The sequence below is a fragment of the Geosmithia morbida genome, assembly GCF_012550715.1.
Source record: "Geosmithia morbida isolate 1262 chromosome Unknown scaffold_6, whole genome shotgun sequence".
Classification (NCBI taxonomy): Eukaryota; Fungi; Ascomycota; class Sordariomycetes; order Hypocreales; family Bionectriaceae; genus Geosmithia; species Geosmithia morbida.
In genome coordinates this window covers 405631-426477 of record NW_023336193.1, presented here as the reverse complement: position 1 = coordinate 426477, position 20847 = coordinate 405631, and the positions used below count along the sequence as shown (strand labels likewise).

The 20847-nt window shown below is 59.3% G+C and overlaps 6 protein-coding genes across 6 annotated transcripts; 4 read left to right on the top strand and 2 right to left on the bottom strand.

Moving 5' to 3' along the window:
* Positions 1–166: 166 nt before the first annotated feature.
* Positions 167–1271, top strand: GMORB2_6597 (17beta-estradiol 17-dehydrogenase / very-long-chain 3-oxoacyl-CoA reductase; the record flags this gene model as incomplete). Its single annotated transcript, XM_035468567.1, has 2 exons — positions 167–310; positions 411–1271. 2 exons carry the CDS (start codon positions 167–169, stop codon positions 1269–1271), a joined length of 1005 nt encoding a protein of 334 aa, XP_035321701.1.
* Positions 1272–2263: 992 nt separating this feature from the next.
* Positions 2264–6723, top strand: GMORB2_6596 (nuclear pore complex protein Nup155; the record flags this gene model as incomplete). The annotated part of the gene is made up of 3 exons (XM_035468566.1): positions 2264–2633; positions 2739–5860; positions 6013–6723. The coding sequence occupies 3 exons, from the start codon at positions 2264–2266 to the stop codon at positions 6721–6723; spliced, it is 4203 nt and encodes a 1400-aa protein (XP_035321700.1).
* Positions 6724–7398: 675 nt separating this feature from the next.
* Positions 7399–8389, top strand: GMORB2_6595 (uncharacterized protein; the record flags this gene model as incomplete). Its single annotated transcript, XM_035468565.1, has 2 exons — positions 7399–7523; positions 7636–8389. 2 exons carry the CDS (start codon positions 7399–7401, stop codon positions 8387–8389), a joined length of 879 nt encoding a protein of 292 aa, XP_035321699.1.
* A 190-nt stretch (positions 8390–8579) lies between these two features.
* On the bottom strand, positions 8580–9275 carry GMORB2_6594 (Protein of unknown function (DUF2781); the record flags this gene model as incomplete). The annotated part of the gene is made up of 3 exons (XM_035468564.1): positions 8580–8662; positions 8741–9124; positions 9203–9275. The coding sequence occupies 3 exons, from the start codon at positions 9273–9275 to the stop codon at positions 8580–8582; spliced, it is 540 nt and encodes a 179-aa protein (XP_035321698.1).
* A 1279-nt stretch (positions 9276–10554) lies between these two features.
* Positions 10555–15935, top strand: GMORB2_6593 (clathrin heavy chain; the record flags this gene model as incomplete). The annotated part of the gene is made up of 4 exons (XM_035468563.1): positions 10555–10641; positions 10812–11216; positions 11288–15520; positions 15588–15935. The coding sequence occupies 4 exons, from the start codon at positions 10555–10557 to the stop codon at positions 15933–15935; spliced, it is 5073 nt and encodes a 1690-aa protein (XP_035321697.1).
* Positions 15936–16631: 696 nt separating this feature from the next.
* Positions 16632–19600, bottom strand: GMORB2_6592 (dipeptidyl aminopeptidase; the record flags this gene model as incomplete). Its single annotated transcript, XM_035468562.1, has 2 exons — positions 16632–16648; positions 16903–19600. 2 exons carry the CDS (start codon positions 19598–19600, stop codon positions 16632–16634), a joined length of 2715 nt encoding a protein of 904 aa, XP_035321696.1.
* Positions 19601–20847: the final 1247 nt, after the last annotated feature.

The following is a 20847-nucleotide window of genomic DNA, read 5'->3' as shown; positions in this document are numbered from 1 at the left end:
CGACCTGTGCCCCAACCCCCTGCAAATTGTTGCATCACTCCCGTCTCCCTTGAAAACCTCCGTCTGCCCTAACGCTCTTGCACCATCACCAAGTCGCTCTACCACTGCAGATCATCGGGGAAGACGAGAAGCAGAGTGAAAGGGAGACAAGAAATACAGGAACAAAATGGATTCTGCGCTTGAGATTCTTCAGCGCGTGCCGCAGCCCGTGCAGTGGGCTCTTGCCGGCCTCGGAGCTCTGGTCCTGAGCTCCAAGCTCCTGGGTCTCGCCCAGTTCGTCCTGAACGTCTTTGTTCTGGGTGGCACCGACGTATGTTCCTCTCCTCTAACCTTCCTTCTTTCTCTAAATGTCTGGGCCTTGTGGGCCGAGCAAGCACCGCGTTGATGCTGACCGAATATCGTAAAATTAGCTCCGCAAGTATGGCAAGCCCGGAACCTGGGCTGTCATCACGGGTGCCTCGGACGGCCTAGGCAAGGAGTACGCCAAGCAGCTGGCGGCCAAGGGCTTCAACCTGGTGCTCGTCTCCCGAACCCAGTCCAAGCTCACCGACCTCGCGACCGAGATCGAGACCAAGTACGCCGAGAAGAAGATTGAGACCAAGACCTTCGCCATGGACTTCTCCCAGGACGACGACGACGACTACGAGGGCCTCCGCGAGCTCGTTGCCCCTCTGGACGTCGGCATCCTCATCAACAATGTCGGCCAGAGCCACAACATGCCCGTCAAGTTTCTCGACACCACGGACGATGAGATGCAGAACATCGTCACCATCAACTGCCTGGGCACGCTCAAGGTAACCAAGATTGTGGCCCCCATCCTCAGGCAGCGCCGCAAGGGTCTCATCCTCACCATGGGCTCGACGGCCGGGTGGAGCCCCACGCCCCTCCTGGCCACCTACTCGGGCAGCAAGGCCTTCCTCCAGTACTGGAGCAGTGCCCTGGCCGCTGAGCTGGCCGATGACAACGTCGACGTCTACCTCGTCCTCAGCCATCTCGTCACCACGGCCATGAGCAAGATCCGCCGCGCCTCCCTCCTCATCCCCACCGCCCCCAACTTTGTCAGGTCCGCACTCGGCAAGATCGGCCGCGGAGGCTACCAGACCGCTTCGAGCACCTACACGCCCTGGTGGGCTCATTCGGTCATGGTCTGGGTCATCGAGAGCGTCGTCGGTGTCTACCACCCGATCGTCATTGGCCAGAACAAGAGCATGCACGTCGACATCCGCAGGCGGGCTCTCCGCAAGCTTGAGCGCGAGTCCAAGAAGCAGTAAGATATGACCGGGGGGGGGACCGTCCATCTGGTATCAGCAGCACGTGCTGCTTGGTTTGAACGGGAGAAGAACAGAATAACGCAACGATTGGAACGACGAATGTACAATGGGGCGAGGAAGTCAATGGGGCCTACGGGGACATATAACATCGATACTAACAATAGCTGTCATGGCCGTCTTGCTTGTGTATTGGTGACAGCAATGGGGTAGGACTGTTCTAGTTTCTGACTCATTAGAAGCAAGAAATAAAGAAACACACGGACAAGATTAGAACAAAATCATAAACCAAAGAAACCCCGGAGAAGCATCCATTGCCGTACTCTTCATTGCATTCATCATTGAATTGAAGAATTATGTAGAATCTAGCGGTAGAAGCTGCAGCTGCAGACCTGGAAGCTCGTGGTCGGGCATTCGAACCAGAGGCACCAGCGACGCGCCAAAAGAAGGACCCACCAAAAAAAAACATGCCGTCTGTTGCCTGTGCCCTTGACCCAAAACCAACCTCCAGACAAACTCTCACCAACCGACGCCCTTGAGTCCATCCAAGTCTCTCTCCCCTCACTTTCTCCCACCCTCCGTCTTCCCCTCCCTATCCTGAAACCGTTCGGGAGCTCTTTCGGTCATCTCCCGTCTTCGAGTGTCCCGAGATCGCGACGGCTTGCGGAATTGACTCGACAACAGTAGCCGTCGCTCGCCCGTAAACCGCAACCAAACCCTCCCTCTGCCGGTCCTCATTTTGGCACGAGCAGCTTTGCGCGCCCCATCGACGACGAACTCCCGCTTGATTGCGCCCGAAGCTCGAACGGCACTACATGGTAACTGTCCTGTTCTGGTCACCATTGATCAGCCGGTGAAGAGAGTGTGACCTTGACGAGAGGTGGGTATCCGCCTCTCAAGTCGGTGAAGGAAGAAAGAACGAAGTAGAGGGTTTTTGTTTTTTGTTTTTTTTGTTTTTTTTTTAAAAAAAAAACAAAGAGAGAATAGACGAAAAAATGTCGTTCCCTCAAGCTACCCCCATGAGGCCTGTGCCTGGCGCCTTCCTCAACACGCCTGCCGTTGTCTCACGATACCAGTCTGGAGGTGCCTCGTCGGATCCTACGCGTAGGCAACTGTTCCCACCGTCGGCACCTTCTGAGCAGCTGGGCGGCACTCCAGTGGCATCTTCTGCTGCTGCCTCTGGGCCCAATCCTATCACGTCCGTGGCTATGACGGCGACAGGAGGAGCTGTGGCATCGACGGCCGTGACGCCCATTGCTCCGCCGAGGGCAGAGACGGTGGCACCCGTCATCAAGGCTGCTAGGGCTGTCAATCAGTGTCTGCAGTCGGATGAGAACTTCCCCGATCTCGATTCGTACATCAGACGTGAGTATTTCAGACGAACTGGGCTCAAACAATGTGCAGCAGGAGAAGAAGAAGAAGAATGGCGAAGAAAAACAAAAGAGACGATATACTGACATTCCTCTGCAGAAGGAGTCTCCGCCGACTATGAACTGTCCAGCCCCGATGCGGCTTCGGCGCCCTTCCACAAGACAAACATGTTCCCGATACCGAACCAGGTCTTTGACCACTACAACTCGGGCAAGCTCCAGACGCTCATGGGCCTGTTTGCCGAGATCAGCCACGCCTGGGTCGTCATCGACAACTCCATCTTCCTGTGGGACTACACGCTCAGCGACCCGGAGCTGATCGGCTTCGAGGACCAGCCGCACACGATCCACGCCGTCGCCCTGGTGCCGCCCAAGCCGGGCATCTTCGTCGACTCCATCAACTACATCTTGGCCCTGGCCACGTCGGCCGACATGATCTTGCTGGGCGTGTCCGTCACCACCACCCCGGCCGGCACGCGGTCCGTGGCCCTGTACCAGACCAAGATGACGCTGCCCCTGCGCGGCACCGACGTGCGCATCATCGCCGGCTCCGCCGACGGCCGCATCTTCTTTGGCGGAAGCAACGAGGTCGACGTCAACGAGCTCTACTACCAGTCCGAGGAGAAGTGGTTCTCCAATCGCTGCGGCCGCATCAACCACACCAACCCAGGCTGGTCGTCCATCATGACGCTTCAGTCGTCCTTCTGGGTCAACAAGGCCCCTGAGCACCTCGTCGACATTGTCATCGATGACTCGCGCAACCTCATCTACACCCTCTCCAGTGCCTCCACCATCCGCACCTACCACATGGAGCCGCCCAGCGGGCTCAAGAACGTCATCGTCAAGGAGAAGATCAGCTGCGTCCGCGATATAACACACATGACGGACGACGCCAAGCTCCTCTCCAGCCGCATGGAGATCGTCTCCATCAGTCCCATCGCCAAGCAGGAGGCCTCCAAGCTGCACCTCATGGCCCTGACCAACACGGGCTGCCGTCTCTTCCTTAGCGCCACCAACGCCTCGGCATTCTATAGCTCCTCTTCCAACCTCGCCCCCCAGAGCATGCAGGTTCAGTTCATCAAGTTCCCCACCCAGGATGTCGCCCGGAGGCTCGCCATGGCCGGCTCCGAGCTGCAGACCCTCAAGCCCAGTCGCCAGGGCTACCGCTTCCCGCCCGGATACTTCCTCGACTTTGTCAGCAACGGCGTCGACAACACCGACTCCCTCTTCCTCGCCGCCCCCGAGACGGGCCGCATCAAGAGTGTCTCGGCCCTGTCCACGGTCAAGTACCCCGAGAGTGCCAACTGGATCGACATTGGCAGCCGCGCCGAGGCCGTCGGCCTGACCACCAAGCCGTTCTCCGCCGCCGCCCAACCCGTCGGTTTCGGTAACGAGCTGGCCGTCCAGTTCGATGAAGACCCTACCGAGTTTGCCGTCCTGACCAATACAGGCGTCCACGTCATCCGCAGGAGGCGCTTCGTCGACATCTTCGCCTCCACCATCCGCTCTGTCGTCGGCGATGAGGGCTTCGACCAGGTCGCCCGCCGCCTCATCCAGGCCTACGGCCGTGTCGAGACCGTCTCGGCCGCCCTGGCCGTCGCCTGCGGGCACGGTGGCGACTCGAGGCCCGGCGCTCCCCGCGCCATCGACCAGATAACCGAGGACCGCGCTCGCGGCGTCTTTGTCGACTACGGCGGCCAGCCCACCATCACCGAGACAGACGGTACCGTGCTGACGACGGACTCAGTCAAGCTGTCGTCGCGCCATGACGCCCTCGTCCTGTATCTGGCGCGTCTGGTCCGCACGCTGTGGCGCGCACCCGTCGTCGAGCTGGGTCCCGCGCCCACGGGTGGCATCGCCGTCAGCTCGTCCATCCCGCTGCCCAAGCTGGGCGAGGTGCAGGAGTACGTCGAGCGCCTGCGCAGGTTCCTGCACGCCAACCGGGGGCTCATCCAGGGCCTCTCGGGACCGTCCGACCTGCAGAGGGCATCCTCGCGGCAGGAGGAGGTTGCGCTGCAGGCCGAGCACCAGGCCCTGCACGCGCTGCAGACGCTCATGGAGAGCATCTCGGAGGGTATCTCGTTTGTCCTGATGCTCTTTGACGAGCGCGTGGCCGACATCTACACGCGCCTGGACGGCCCGGCCCAGGAGCAGTTCAAGGTGCTGACATACGCGGAGCTGTTCGCCGACTCGGATGGCAAGGAGCTGGCCAAGCTGGTGGTCAAGGCGATTGTCAACCGCAACATCGAGAGCGGTTCCAACGTGGAGACGGTGGCGGACGCCCTGCGGCGACGGTGCGGCAGCTTCTGCAGCCCGGACGACGTGGTCATCTTCAAGGCGCAAGAGCAGCTCAAGCGCGCCTCGGAGCAGCCCCCCAACACGAGCCAGTCTCGCGCCCTGCTGGCCGAGAGCCTCCGGCTATTTGAGAAGGTGGCGGGCAGCTTGTCGCCGGCCAACCTCCAATCGGCCGTGGCGCAGTTTGTCGAGCTCAAGTACTACGCCGGTGCGATCCGGCTGTGCCTGGTGGTGGCGCACGAGAAGGATCGCGGCAACACGGCCCTGTCGTGGGTCAACGACGGGCGCCCCGCGTCGGACCCCCGCGCAGCGGCCTACAACGAGCGCAAGCGCTGCTACGACATGGTCCACGAGGCCCTCAGCCACGTCGATGCGGCGGCGGCCCGCGAGCCCGAGCTAGTCGACGGCAAGCTCACCCTCATGGCCACCAAGCGCCTCGAGGCGTACGGCGTCGTCAACAACTCGGATGACCAGGTCTTCCATTTTGACCTGTACGCCTGGTACGTCAGCCAGGGCTGGACGGATCGCATCCTGGCCATCGACTCCCCTCACGTGGTCACGTTCCTCAAGCGCCTCGCGTCCACCGACGTCCAGCACGCCGACCTCCTCTGCCGCTTCTACACCAACCGCAGCCGCTTCTTCGACGCCGCAGAGGTCCAGGTCCAGCTGGCCACGTCGGACTTCCCCCTGGGCATCAAGGACCGCATCAGGCTGCTTAGCCTCGCCAAGGCCAACGCCAACGTCTCGACCGTGGGCGTCAGCCGCCAGCAGCAGCAGCTGCTCAACCACGAGGTGTCGGAGCTGCTGGAGATTGCCAACATCCAGGATGACCTGCTGGAGAGGCTCCATGCCGATGTGCGCTTTGATGAGGAGAGGCGTGTCCAGGTTACACGTGATCTTGATGGAAAGATTGAAGATCTATCAACGGTAAATACCCCCCCCCCCCCCCCCCCCCCCCCCTCTCCTTCTCCCTATCCCAAGCAGCTTGCACCGAAACCAGGAAGCGAAAGAAAAAAAAAGAAGGAACGAGGAGGAACCAGGATCCAAAAACTAGAGATGCTAACATTCGTGTGTCGCAGCTCTTCAACAGCTACGCCGACCAAGCCGGCTACTACGACCTTTGCCTGCTCATCTACCACGCAGCCGACTACCGCACGTCAACGACGATTGCGGGGACGTGGACCAACCTGATCCACCAGGTGCACGATGAGGTCCTGCAGAGCCGGGAGTCGGCGGACCCAACCTCGCTGTCCACGACGCCGATGCCCTACGAGGCGGTGTCGTCCAAGATCCAGACCATAGCGCACCACCTGTCCCTGGACAGCTTCGTGTTCCCCATCCCCACGCTGCTTCCGGAGCTGTGCCGGTACGCCGTAGCTGAGGGCCAGGACCGCAGCATCGGCGCGGACCCGTGCTGGCCGGTCCGACTGTTCCTCACGCTTGGCGTGTCGCACGACATGGTGGTCCGCGTCCTCGAGGGTGTCTTCGAGACGGAGGACTGGGGCTTCAGGGGAGCCACGCGCAGCCGTGTCATCGAACTCATCGTATTCGCCGTGGGTGATTGGGTGGCTGATGTGCGTCGTCGCGGAGGTACCGGCAAGGGCGGGGCCATCGGCCCCGCTGTCGGGGAGCTCCTGCAGAAGTGCGAGACCGAGCTCCCCGCTCCCGGGAGGGGGCAGAACCCCGGCGGCGCAGACCTGGCTGATATCAGGGCGGCGCTCAGGTCGTTGAGGAGAGAGGTTGCTGGGTTGGTGGAGAGGCTACCTGTGGGTAGTATGCGGTTCATGTGAAACCGTCTGTCTACTCTATCCTATCCCTCCTGTCCAGTCTCACTTAAACCTTTCCCTCCCAGCTCAGCCTATGATATCACATTTTGTTTCCACTGCATAGTTCTTTTCCTCTTCTGTTCATCCCAAGGTTTTTTCTACTTTTCTTCTTCTTTTCTTATCGGTTTAGTATGGTGAACAAGAATATGTTGTCAAGGGCGTCTAAACGTGGCCAAGGTGGACAGTTGATTTCTGGTAGATTCTGCATATGTGTGTAATATTACCACTTACTATTTCATCATTGTCCCCATCAGGGAGCAAACGATTGGGATCAACTCCAAGTTGTATACGATGTAAATGTGTATATATACCCGTAGTACTACTAGTATCATGTGTAAAAATGATAGCGACAAAGGATACACGTGATGGATCACGTCAGGTTAGTAAGCCGTAAAGCCGTAATGGGTACCTGAATAGACACTTATGCACGTACCAGGAGTAAAGTTGATGAGCCACGTCGTTGCGAATCCACTCTGGTGATGACGGTCGCTTGAACAAGATATCAACCTTTCCCCCCCCTTCCTTTATAAGTAACCATTATCTCCTTCTCTCCTTCTTGGGGAATAGAGCCATGCACTGAGGCCTTTTACTTCTCCTGACACGCTGAACGACGACTTCAATTGGAAATTGAATAACAATATGCTCTTCTCGACGAGTCTCATCCTGGCGAGCCTCGCCTTGGCCAATGCTGCCACGCACATGGATGCTCTGCCATCATATCACTACGGGGCACCGATCAAGGTGGAATGCATGAAGAGGAGTTCGTATGTCATCCCCACCCCCACAGTCCTCTTACCAGAAAGAACGGACGCGTCAAAAGGGGGAAAAGAAAAATAAAAGACGGACAGAGAATAGACTGACAGGAAAATCAAACAGAGAAACGGGCGAGCACTTGGAAACAGCAAATCACGAGATCGAATGGATACCGTTCCCGGTGTGCAACGAGACGGGACGACCGCTCGAGTTCAACTACGGCACCGAGGGCGAGACCAACTGCACGATACCGATGATCGACGACCCCTTCTTCCACCTGCTCGAGTTCTACATCCACAGCGATGCGCCGATGGCGTGCCGGCTCCCGTCACGGCCTCCGTCGCATGTCGAGGTGCTGGGGGAGAAGCCTCCGCCGGTCGAGTACATACCGCTCGTGTTCGCGCTGGCGGGCACGCTGCAGCTGAGCCACATCCACATCAGCACCCACCTCAACGTGCTGCTGCACAGCACGCCCAAGCACCACACGCGGCGGCACGACAGCGGCGTGCTCGACTCGGGCATAGCCTACAGCACGTCGCCGCTCAGCCACATGGACGGGTCGTTCACGCGCAGGCTCGTCATAGGGGACCCCCTGCCGCTCACCTTCTCGGTCCGATGGTTCCCCACGCCCGCCCTGCCCAAGACGGACGGCCGCGTCGAGTGGCAGGGCTTGGGGGGCCACGTCTACGCCAGCACGGTCTTCTACGGCCTCGTCTCGTTCATCGCCGGCGCCCTCGCCGCCGCCATGTACACCCTCGGTGTCGTGCTCCCCCGCAGGCTCAGGGGACGCGCCATGGGTGGTGCCACGCCCCTGGGCTACGGCCTCGGCACGAAGGGCGTGGGCAACGGTTGGGGATACTCTAAGAGGATGGACTGATGTGGAGAGATAATACTTAATGCGATATTTTCCTTGTTTGCCCTTTCATACGACTGGTCGAAGAGCCCGAGAGTTGTCGTTTCCTGAATACCCAGTAGTGAATATATAATAATAGATACCCAGCATTACAGGGGACGTTTTACTTTTTTTTTTTTCGGAGAACAAAAACGATGCTGGTCATGTTCCGAATCTACTGCTGCTTCTTTGCCGGGGCAGGAACACTGTCCAGACGGACCAGCAGTCTCTGGTACATGTCGATGGCCATGATGAGAGCTGTAGGCGCATCGGTTGGTCAACCGAAGAGTCAGACGATTGGGAGGAGTGGGTCTCGCATGAGAGTGACGAACTCACGTATTATGACAAACGGGACGTACTCGCCGTACAAGATGAGGGCCTTGTCTTGCCTGCTCACGACATCCTCGCCCAGCTGCCAGAGGTGGTAGCAGGTCGCGGCCGAGGTGGTGGCCGTCATGGTACCGTACACCAGACCTGACAGCTCCGTCGTCGCAGCGTTCCTGGCCGCGGACAGCGAGCGCGCCAGGTACGCCGTCAGAGGCAGCTGGACGGCCGCTTCCAGGTACAGGAAGGCCTCGAACCAGGGCTCGTGGGTGGACGCCGCGAAGAATGGGTCTCCCGTCATGGAGACGTAGGCCTCGCGCAGGGACGTGAGAAAGTGCAGAGGCGCCGACGGGCTCTCCCAGAGCGACTTGGGATACAGGCTCACCAGATCGAGCACTTGCGAGGAGTAGGAAGCATGCTGTTAGCTTTGGGTGTCATGTGTGTCAAGAGGAAGGAAGCCTTTGGCCATCTTACCGAGCATGCCAAACAGCTGGGTGCCGACGATGGCGAGGTAAACCGTGTCGCGGGTTCCCCTCGATAAGACCATGGTGATGTGTGCTCGCTTGCTTGTTGGGGAGGATGGGTGATTATATGATGGAAAAAAACGTAATCAGAAGTGATAGAACATTGATGTGTTGGAGTGAGTGGGTGAGCCAGTGACTATGACGATAGACCCCAGCACTGAATCACTCTCACATACCCAGTACTAAACAAAGACGAATCAGGTAACAAAACATAAAACGGGCGTCGATACGGTAACGTGCAGCAGCCTCAATTGACAGCGTGTCTCGATCGCGCCCGGTCGGATTAACCGATTCTCCCGGACGAAATCAGTATGTGATTGGGTCAAGCTTCGATGCTGGTACACGACGGCCGGTGCGGGATTGCGAGTAATAACAGTGGTAGAAATCGTCCCCACTATTGTCTTCTCAGTGATTAAGGGTTGGGTTTCCATATTCCCCCCACACCCGGTGCCCCTGGCGGCCTGTCCGGGCGCCTGGACGTTCTGAATGGCCTGTATTTATAGCGCACCAGGGCCTATTTTACATGGCTCGTCACAGCTTGTCTTGTAGGGGGGGGCCCGCCTTCATCAGCTCCAGGCTGCGGCTATTATTACGGAGCCAGTATTACGGAGTACGAATACGGGGAGCCTCTAGGCGTACGCGGTAAAACGGTCGAAGGGGATAACGTTCTAGACGGCCTTGGCTGCTCCTTTCCTGTACTTCCCACCCGTCTCTTCAGCGCACCGAGCTGTCCCCAGCACTCCCCAGCACTCCCCAGCAGCGCTGTTGCGGAGTATTCAGGGCAATACCACCGTTTACAACTGAGGTCACCGCAACGCATTGTGGCCAAAACAACCTTCCACTCTCCTTTCACCCCGTCATCATCGCATCTGCCCTTTCCTCCTTAATCTCACGACCTCTGTTTTTAACGATCACGACACGACTAGCCCTCTCCCCCCAGGTGCTTGTCATCTTTGCAAGCAAGTCGCCGTCATCTTCTCTGTCCATTCACTTATCCTCAGACCTTTGCTTCGAATCCGATCCTTTCAGAGCTACCGCCTCCTGCCTCGCCTTTCTATCCCCCCCCCCCCCCCCCCCCCCCCCCCCCCCTCCTGCCGCGTGGCGCATGGCAGCTTCTCCTGTTTGCCAACATCACAACAGCTCCCCTCCAGCTGATTCTACCGCGGCCGACCGGTTATAATCATTACCAGACGACGGCTTTCTCTACTTGTTGGTTTCCTATAACTTCAGACGAAATATCGGGTTGACGACGGTCCCTTCTTTCCACCTGATTCAACCCGCCCCTCAAGCTACTTTGGCGTCATGGCGCCTCTACCCATCAGATTCCAGGAGCTGGTCCAGCTCACCAGCTGCGGCGTGGAAGCGCAATCCATCGGATTCAACTCTTGCGTTAGTGTACCCCCTCGTCTCTGACTCTTGTCTGTTGTGTACCCGATGTGCACGCAACATGCGCGCCCTGTTCTACAGAGGACAGTGGCTCGGGCACCACCCCAACCAGACCAACTCGACCACTTCCCCTCCCCCCTCTCCCCTGCTGACCCATCTACTTCTTGAAACAGACACTCGAATCCGACCACTACGTCTGTATCCGTGAAAAGAAGAGCGAGGATGCTTCCCCCGAAGTCGTCATCGTCGAGCTCAAGAGCGGTAACAATGTCACAAGGCGACCCATCAAGGCTGATAGTGCCATCATGCACTGGACCCGCCATGTCATTGCCCTCAAGGCTCAGGCCCGCACCCTCCAGATCTTCGACCTCGAGCAGAAGAAGAAGCTCAAGTCCTGCACCATGAACGAGGACGTCCAGTTCTGGAAGTGGGTCAGCGAGAGCACCCTCGGTCTTGTCACCAGCTCATCCGTCTACCACTGGGACATCTACGACGCTGCTCAGGATACCCCCGTCAAGGTCTTTGAGCGCAACGCCAACCTCAACGTACGTCACCTATCTCCTGAGATCCCTACCTATGTCTCTCCCCTGCAGCGTCTTGCTTTTCAGCCGGCCCCCGAGAGCTCCACTAACATCTCTCCCCGCCTCAGGGCTGCCAAATCATCAACTACCGCGTCAACTCGGACGGCAAGTGGATGGTCGTCGTCGGCATCTCGTCCCAGCAGGGTCGCGTCGTCGGTGCCATGCAGCTGTACTCCAAGGACCGCGGTATCAGCCAGGCCATCGAGGGTCACGCCGCCTCCTTCGGGACTCTCCGTCTGGAGGGTGCTCCGCAGGACACTAAGCTCTTCACCTTTGCTGTCCGCACTGCTACCGGCGCCAAGCTCCACATCGTCGAGGTCGATCACCCTGAGTCCAACCCTGTCTTCCAGAAGAAGGCTGTCGACATCTTCTTCCCCCCCGAGGCCACCAACGACTTCCCCGTCGCCCTGCAGGTCTCGCAGAAGTACGGCGTCGTCTTCATGGTCACCAAGTACGGTTTCATCCACCTCTACGACTTCGAGACGGGCACTTGCATCTTCATGAACCGCATCTCGAGCGAGACCATCTTCACCACCTGTACCGACAATGACTCTACCGGTATCGTCGGTATCAACCGCAAGGGCCAGGTACTCTTCGTCACCGTCGACGATTCCACCGTCATCCCTTACCTGCTTCAGAACCCCGCCAACGCCGAGATCGCCATCAAGATGGCCTCGCGCGCTGGCCTCCCCGGTGCCGATGACCTCTACGCCAAGCAGTTCGAGCAGCTCTTCAACTCGGCCAACTACGCCGAGGCTGCCAAGATCGCCGCCAACTCTCCTCGCGGCTTCCTGCGCACCCCGGCCACCATCGAGAAGTTCAAGCGCTTGCCTGTCGCCCCCGGACAGATGGCCTACACTCTGCAGTACTTCGGTATGCTCCTCGACAAGGGTTCGCTCAACGACCACGAGACGCTCGAGCTGGCCCAGCCCGTCCTGGCCCAGAACCGCAAGCACCTCCTCGAGAAGTGGCTGAAGGAGGACAAGCTCAGCTGCTCCGAGAGGCTCGGTGACCTCGTCCGCCCCTACGACGTCAACATGGCCCTGGTCATCTACCTGAAGGCCAACGTCCCTCACAAGGTCGTGGCCGGCTTTGCCGAGACGGGCCAGTTCGAAAAGATCCTGCCTTACTCGGCCCAGACCGGCTACCAGCCCGACTATGTCCAGCTGCTCCAGCACATCATCCGCGTCAACCCCGAGAAGGGTGCCGAGTTCGCCACCGCTCTGGCCAACAGCGAGCAGGGACCTCTGGTCGACCTTGAGCGCGTCTGCGACATCTTCCAGTCCCAGGGCATGATCCAGCAGGCCACCGCCTTCCTGCTCGACGCCCTCAAGGACAACAAGCCCGAGCACGCCCGCCTGCAGACTCGCCTCCTGGAGATGAACCTCATGCACGCCCCCCAGGTCGCCGAGGCCATCCTCGGCAACGAGATGTTCAGTCACTTCGACAAGACGCGCATCGCCGCCCTGTGCGAGCAGGCCGGCCTCTCCCAGAAGGCTCTGGAGCTCTACGAGGACCCCGAGGCCATCAAGCGCGTCATCGTCAACATCCCTGGCCAGGCCAACTTCAACCCCGAGTGGCTGACTGCCTTCTTCGGCAAGCTGTCTGTCGAGCAGTCCCTCGACTGCCTCGACGCCATGATGAAGCACAACATCCGCCAGAACCTGCAGTCCGTTGTCACCATTGCCACCAAGTACTCCGAGCTGCTCGGACCCGTTCGCATCATCGACCTGCTTGAGAAGTACAAGACAGCCGAGGGCCTCTTCTACTACCTCGGCAGCGTCGTCAACCTGTCCGAGGACCCCGATGTGCACTTCAAGTACATCGAGGCCGCCACCAAGATGGGCCAGTTCAACGAGGTCGAGCGCATCTGCCGCGACAGCAACAGCTACAACCCCGAAAAGGTCAAGAACTTCCTCAAGGAGGCCAACCTTCCTGAGCAGCTGCCTCTCATCATCGTCTGCGACAGGTTCAACTTCGTGCACGACCTCATCCTCTTCCTCTACCAGAAGCAGCAGTTCCAGGCCATCGAGTCGTACGTCCAGCGCGTCAACCCCGGCAGGACCCCCGCCGTCGTCGGCGGCCTGCTCGACGTGGACTGCGACGAGGCCATCATCAAGCAGCTCTTGACCACCGTCAACGCCCAGCAGATCAACATCGACGAGCTTGTCGGCGAGGTCGAGACCCGCAACCGCCTCAAGCTCCTGCTTCCCTTCCTCGAGGCCACTCTCCAGGCCGGCAACCAGCAGCAGGGTGTCTTCAACGCTCTGGCCAAGATCTACATCGACTCCAACAACAACCCCGAGAAGTTCCTCAAGGAGAACGACCAGTACGACACGCTTACCGTTGGTAAGTACTGCGAGAAGCGCGACCCCAACCTGGCCTTCATCGCCTACTCCAAGGGCCAGAACGACCTGGAGCTCGTCAACATCACCAACGAGAACTCCATGTACAGGGCCCAGGCCCGCTACCTGCTGGAGCGCTCCGACAACGAGCTGTGGCGCTTCGTCCTGAGCGAGAACAACATCCACCGCCGCTCCGTCGTCGACCAGGTCACGGCCACGGCCGTCCCCGAGTCTACCGACCCTGCTAAGGTCTCCGTCGCCGTCTCGGCCCTGCTCGAGAACGACATGCCCCTCGAGCTCATCGAGCTCCTCGAGAAGATTGTCCTCGAGCCCTCGCCCTTCAGCGACAACCAGAACCTCCAGAACCTGCTCATGTTCACCGCCGCCAAGGCCGACAAGGCCCGTGTCATGGACTACATCCACAAGCTCGACGGCTACAGCCCCGACGACATCGCCGCTTCGTGTATCGAGGTTGGTCTGTACGAGGAGGCCTTTGCGATCTTCAAGAAGGCGGACGACAAGACCTCAGCCGTCAACGTCCTCGTCGAGCATGTCGTCAGCATCGACCGTGCCCAGGCTTACGCCGAGGAGGTCGACGAGCCCGAGGTCTGGAGCAAGGTTGCCAAGGCCCAGCTCGATGGCCTCCGCGTCTCGGACGCCATCGAGTCGTACATCAAGGCTGATGACCCCAGGAACCACGAGGAGGTCATCGAGATTGCCACCCACGCCGGCAAGAACGAGGAGCTCGTCAAGTACCTGCGCATGGCCCGCAAGACGCTCCGCGAGCCTCCCATCGACACGGCCCTGGCCTTCTCGTACGCACGCCTGGACCAGCTCTCGGAGCTCGAGGACTTCCTCCGCGCCACCAACGTGGCCAACGTCGAGCAGTCCGGTGACAAGGCCTACGAGGAGGGTCTCTACGAGGCCGCCAAGATCTTCTACTCGAGCATCTCCAACTGGGCCAAGCTCGCCACCACCCTCGTCTACCTTGCCGACTACCAGGCCGCCGTCGAATGCGCCCGCAAGGCCAACAACATCAAGGTGTGGAAGCAGGTCCACGAGGCCTGCGTGGAGAAGAAGGAGTTCCGCCTGGCCCAGATCTGCGGTCTCAACCTGATTGTCGACGCCGAGCAGCTCCAGGAGCTTGTCAAGGAGTACGAGCGCAACGGCTACTTTGACGAGCTCATCAGCCTGCTCGAGCAGGGTCTCGGCCTCGAGCGCGCCCACATGGGCATGTTCACCGAGCTCGGTATCGCCCTGTCCAAGTACCACCCCGAGCGCCTGATGGAGCACATCAAGATCTTCTGGTCGCGCATGAACATGCCCAAGATGATCCGCGCCTCGGAGGAGGCCAACCTCTGGCCTGAGCTGGTCTTCTGCTACTACCACTACGATGAGTTCGACAACGCCGCTCTGACCGTCATTGAGCGTCCCGAGAACTCCTGGGACCACACCCAGTTCAAGGAGATTGTCGTCAAGGTGGCCAACCTCGAGATCTACTACCGTGCCCTCAAGTTCTACGTCGAGCAGCACCCTTCGCTGCTGACGGACCTGCTGGCCGCCCTCACGCCCCGCATCGACGTCAACCGCGTCGTCAAGATCTTCCAGAAGAATGACGACCTGCCCCTGATCAAGCCGTTCCTGCTCAACGTCCAGTCGCAGAACAAGCGCATCGTCAACGAGGCTGTCAACGACCTGCTCATCGAGGAGGAGGACTATAAGACGCTCCGCGACTCGGTGCAGAACTACGACAACTATGACCCCGTCGAGCTGGCCGGCCGCCTCGAGAAACACGACCTGATCTTCTTCCGCCAGATTGCCGCCAGCATCTACCGCAAGAACAAGCGCTGGGAGAAGTCCATCGCCCTTTCTAAGCAGGACAAGCTGTACAAGGACGCCATCGAGACGGCTGCCCTGTCTGCTAAGACGGACATCGTGGAGGACCTGCTGCGCTACGTAAGTTTACCCCCTCCCCCAACAGGCAGCATACCGAGTATCCAGTTGCTAACATCCACACTTTCAGTTCGTCGACATCGGTCACCGCGAGTGCTACACGGGCATGCTGTACGCCTGCAACGACCTGATCCGCCCCGACCTCATCCTGGAGCTCTCGTGGCGCAACGGGCTCCACGACTTCACCATGCCGTACATGATCAACATGCTTGCCCAGCAGACCAAGGAACTCTCGCTGCTCAAAGCCGACAACGAGGCGCGCAAGTCCAAGGAGAAGGAGCACGAGAAGACAGAAGACAACACGCCTATCCTGGGTGGCACCCGTCTGATGATTACCGGAGGACCCGCCGCATCTCCCGCACCGTACGGTGTTCAGCCCAACGGTTTCGCCCCTCAGCCTACCGGATACGGCTTCTAGGCTCGTGTTATGTATGCTCTGAGTCCTATAGAGGTTTTTCTTTTGCCTGTTTCTCTCTTTTTTTTTCCCCTTTGTGGTCAATTCGGTTCCAAGTCAAACAATGCCTGTAATCATATTGTCTCCTGTGTCTATTACGAAAGAAAGTTGGGGGGTTTGATGGAAAATGGTTTTCCGGAGGAAAGATTTCTTTCCTCGCTTTCTTCTATCGCTCTGAGTTTCTTTTCTTCTTGTAACCCTGTCTTATTTTTTTCCATCCCCCATCAGAATTTGGTAGTCTCTTATCGTTCCCCGTCTTCCTGGCTACTAGCCCCTATTCCTTCTTTCTTCCGGGGGGAAATTATAGAGAAGGATGGCGAGGTGAGGTTGGCTAGGGAGGCGTATAAAATAATGACCTATCTGGTGTTCGATCTAATCTGTCAATCTCTTGTAATCTGCCATTGCCATCGTCATCTATGCGTAGTGAGATTGGCCACGATGCGTGAGTGAGTAGAGCTTGGACGCAGATTCCGATCCACACTCTAGACTACAGGTTGCGACATGCAGAAGAGTATCGTCTTCTGATGAAGTCTTGTGTGTAAGGGATATATCGTACAATTCCTGCTATGAAACGCTACAGTAAGAAAACAAATGTAATCCACGCCCAAAGAACGCCGGAAACGGAAACCCAACAAGTGTATACACGTGCACTGAAAGTCGTCAGGACTGGCTTAGTCCTTCGTTTGGTACAGGATTGGCAACGGTCAGCCACTCGCCATTAAAGGCGTTGACGAGCCAACTTGACAATTCTTGGGGGGAGGGAGGATCTGGTTAGCTTCCAATGCGTCAAGGTCGTATATATATATATATATATATATGTACATATATTTGTATGTGTGGATGTGTATGGGATGCAAGGACGGGGGGGGAAGAAAAAGAAAAAGAAACTCACTATTATAGACAACGTCGTTGGCACCATGGAAAGAAATACCATGGTCGCTGTCGGGAAACAGATGGACATCATAGTTGTCTGCGCCCTCGAGGTCCAGACGATCCAGGAGGACCAGCGAGTTCTGGAGGTGTACGTTGTCGTCGGCGACGCCGTGCATGAGGAGGAAGCGGACGGAATGGGTCAAGGCAGTGGCATTGGCGACGGCGGAGGCGTCGTAGCCGGCATCGTTGCTGGCAGGGGTGCCCATGTAGCGCTCTGCGTAGACGCTGTCGTAGAAGCGCCAGTCGGTGACGGGAGCGACGGCCATGCCGTAGGAGAAGGTGGCGCCGGCGTCGTGCTCGAGGGTCTTGAGGGCGGTGAAGCCACCGTAGGACCAGCCCCAGATGGCGAGGCGGGAAGCGTCGACGTAGGGCAGCGAGGCGAAGTGCCTGGCCGCGGCGACGTGGTCCGACGCCTCGAGGAGGCCGAGCCTGCCGCGCACGGGGACGCGGTGGGCGCGGCCGCGGTACCCCGTGCCGCGCGGGTCGACGGTCACGACCACGTAGCCCAGCGACGAGGCCACGTACGACTGGAAGTCGACGGCGAACTTCCTGTCCACCTGCTGAGAGCCAGGGCCGGAGTACTGGTGGAACAGGACGGGGTAGGTCTTCGACTTGTCAAAGTGGGGGGGGCGCCGCTCCACGTACGCCACGCGCACGCCGTCGTCGACCTCTACCTCGCCGTACTTGAGGACGGGGAGCGCGTGGGTGCGCGCCCGCTGGGCGAGCTCGGCATTGCTTTCGATGACGCGCTCGTACGTCGGCGTCTCGCCCGGGGACGACGACGTCGACACGACGCGCTGGTGGGGCACCCGGGGGCCCCGGTACGTCAGGAGCACGTAACCGGCACCGGACGAGAAGGACGCGTCGTAGTACGCCTCGGCCGAGGTGTCTGTCAGGGCCTGCGGCTCTCCGCCGACCTGGTCGTTGCCATTGTCCTGACCGACTAGGCTGACCGAGTAGACGTGGCGCTGGGTGGGCGACTCCTTGGCGGCGACAAAGTAGACGAGGTTGCGCTTGAGGTCGACGGCGGATGGCGCATGGTCCACCTCCCACTCGCCCGACGTGAGCATAGCGGGCTCGGAGGCATCCAGCGGGGCAAAGTAGGCCAGGTGGTCGTAGCCCTGGTGGATGACGGAGTCAACGTAGCCGTCGTGGGGGCGGCCGTTGTCCGGGTCGGCGGGGACGAAGATGGCGCTGCGGGAGATCTCGAACCAGCCGCCATCCTCGGCGCCGATGTCGCGCTCGCGCACCGTCCTGGCCGTACGAGCCGCCACGTCGACGAGGACGACGCGGAGTACGTCGCTGACGCGGTTCGTCTGCTTGACAAGCACCTGTCCGGGACCCGCCCAGATGACGTGGTTGATGATGCGGTCGTCGTCGGGTAACTGGCTCCCCACGGCGTCGATGCCGAAGACCTCGTCGGCCGCCACGTCGTAGAATCGCACCTCGACCACGGGGTTGTGTGCCCCGGGCTTGGGGTACTTGAGCTGGCGCACCTCGGGGTAGTTCTCCTCGCCCTTGTGGGGCGGGGCGCCGCTGGGCCGCGAGACAAAGTACTGGATCGGGTACTCGGGCACGCCCGTCTCGTTGGTGCGCAGGAAGGCGAGGTGCTTGCCGTCGTCAGACCACCACGTTGCGCTGCGGCCCTGAATCACCTCCTCCTCGTACACCCAGTCCGGCACGCCGTTGAAGCACTCGGCCCCGCCGTCGCGCGTGACCTGCACCACGTCGGTGTCGCCGACCCTGCGGATATACAGGTTGTTGTCGTCGCGCACAAAGGCCACGGCATCACTCTTGGGGCTCCACGCGGCCAGCTGGAGCCGGGCGCCGGCGTCGAGGTACACGAGGGGCTCGACCTTTTGCGTCGCCACGTCGAGGATGTAGTACGAGGCCGTGTAGGACCGGCGCCAGTTCTTCTCACGGTCGACGCCGAGCAGCACCTTTTTCAGGTCGGGGCTGGGCTCTACCACGGACGGCGCGTGGCTGATGCCACCAAAGGAGAATACAGACTGCTTCATGAGCGTGCGAGGCTTGACGATATCCTCAGCGTCGCCGCCGCCGCCGTCATGGCCGGCGCGCACATCTTCCACGACAATATAGTCCTTTCCGGCGCCGCCTATCTCGAGGACCAGGCCATCGGCACCGTCCGGGTCGGCGATCCAGCTGATGCTGTGCGACTTTGGCGACCAGTAGCCCGACTGGACCTGTTCGAGGGTGACGGACTTTCCGGAGCCGCGGGAGTCGGCGTCCGGGTCGTGGTCTGCGTCGCTGAGGTGGTGGTGGGATCCCGTGGCGATGAAGACGCCCAGCGAGGCTAGCCAGCCGAGGACGAAGACGGCGCCTGCAATGATGAGGATGCGGCGCAGGCCCCTGTCCATGTGCTGTTGGCCCGGGAGGTCGGAGGTGGTATCGAAGGCATCGTCGGGTGCGTCGCCTCCGTCGTCCCGTTGGAGGAACGGCCCCGTCTCGAGATCTCGTTGCTGGTCGCCGTCCAAGTCTGCGTAGCCGGTCCCCGCGCCGCGGTCGCCGTCGTGGTCGTCTTGTCGCTTCCGGTGCAGCGATTGCTTCTCCGCTTCCTCATATATTCTGTCGAAAACGATGCTGGTGGTCGAGACGGACGAGAATGATCCGCGGGAAGACCGTGGCTCTTCAGCGGCAGCGGCGGTGCCGGGGTCTGGCTGCTCGTGAGACGTCATGGTCGTTTGAGCGTGTGTGCGTGTGTGTGCGTGTATGTCGTCAAATCAGGGGAAAGAGGATGATGGAACGTGACTGGAAGAAGTGCGCATGTTGAGATGGAGAGCCAGAAAGGAAGGATATCGAATGTCGCGCAGATTCTTGGCTCTCTCTTCTCGTTTTTTTTTCTTCTCTAGTTTCCGAGCTTGAACAAAGAACGGACAAAGATCTGCACGTCTTTCAATTACGGCTACCGCTCCCTCAATTAAAGCTCTGTGGCGTTTCGAATGACGCCGCACGGTGCAGAAGCTCTGACGCAATTATCGACCAACTCCCAGCTTAGATATTACTTACCCTGTAGCTGCCGTGTCGACAGTATACAGTATACTCTAGGGGTGATTGTATCTTGACTCAATGCCTCTTGGATTCTCACCGTGTGAGTGCGTCATACGTCTGCGCTTTATCATGATTGATCTAGGTGGTTTCGCTTGGTCGTGTACCTACGGAGTTGTTTGCATCTTCAAGAGGTTGGCTGATGATCTGTCTATCCAGTTTGCTGCACAGCTCTAGGGGATACTGGGACCGCCAACATCGTAGCTGGCCAGGATACACGTCTGCCATTCTATGACATAGCTGAGTAAGCAGTAGGTAAGCAAGAAGGAGAAGCAGAAGGCGAAAGCAGACTTTGAGGAGTCAATGGGAACGCAGGAGCATGGGTGCGGAGCGTACGAGTATGTTGGGTTGGGTTGAGAGTTGGAGGCGGACAAAAACTCCATTCCATCATCAGGTGAAAGCTGGGAATTTGCAGATCAAGAAGTCTTCACCATCTGATAGCCGGACCGGAATAGAAGGCGCATCTACGCGTGATCGGATCGACTTGCTCGACTTCAAAGCAAGCTGCGTACTACGAGACCTCGACACAGGATCATGTCGGAGTCGTCGATATCAATGAGCTCATCAGTCAAAGGAGAACACCACAGTCGCCGACCATGGTCAGACGATACGAGACTGACGTTCCTATCCTCGCCAATGGGCTCAGCATCATCCTCGGGCCATTCGCCAACATGGACCTCTGCTCTCTAGGAGTGGGAGGGCCCGCGCATGGGAAGCGGCGACTCAGAAGGGAGCAACGGCTTCCTTTGGACCGATTGCCGACCGCGCAGCATAGCCGTAGCCGTGTGCTCGTGGTCGAGGTGATTGCGGGTCTGCTCCAGTTCCGCCACGACAAGGGGGTGCTCTTGCGTCGAGACCAGGAAGAGGGCTTCGGAAG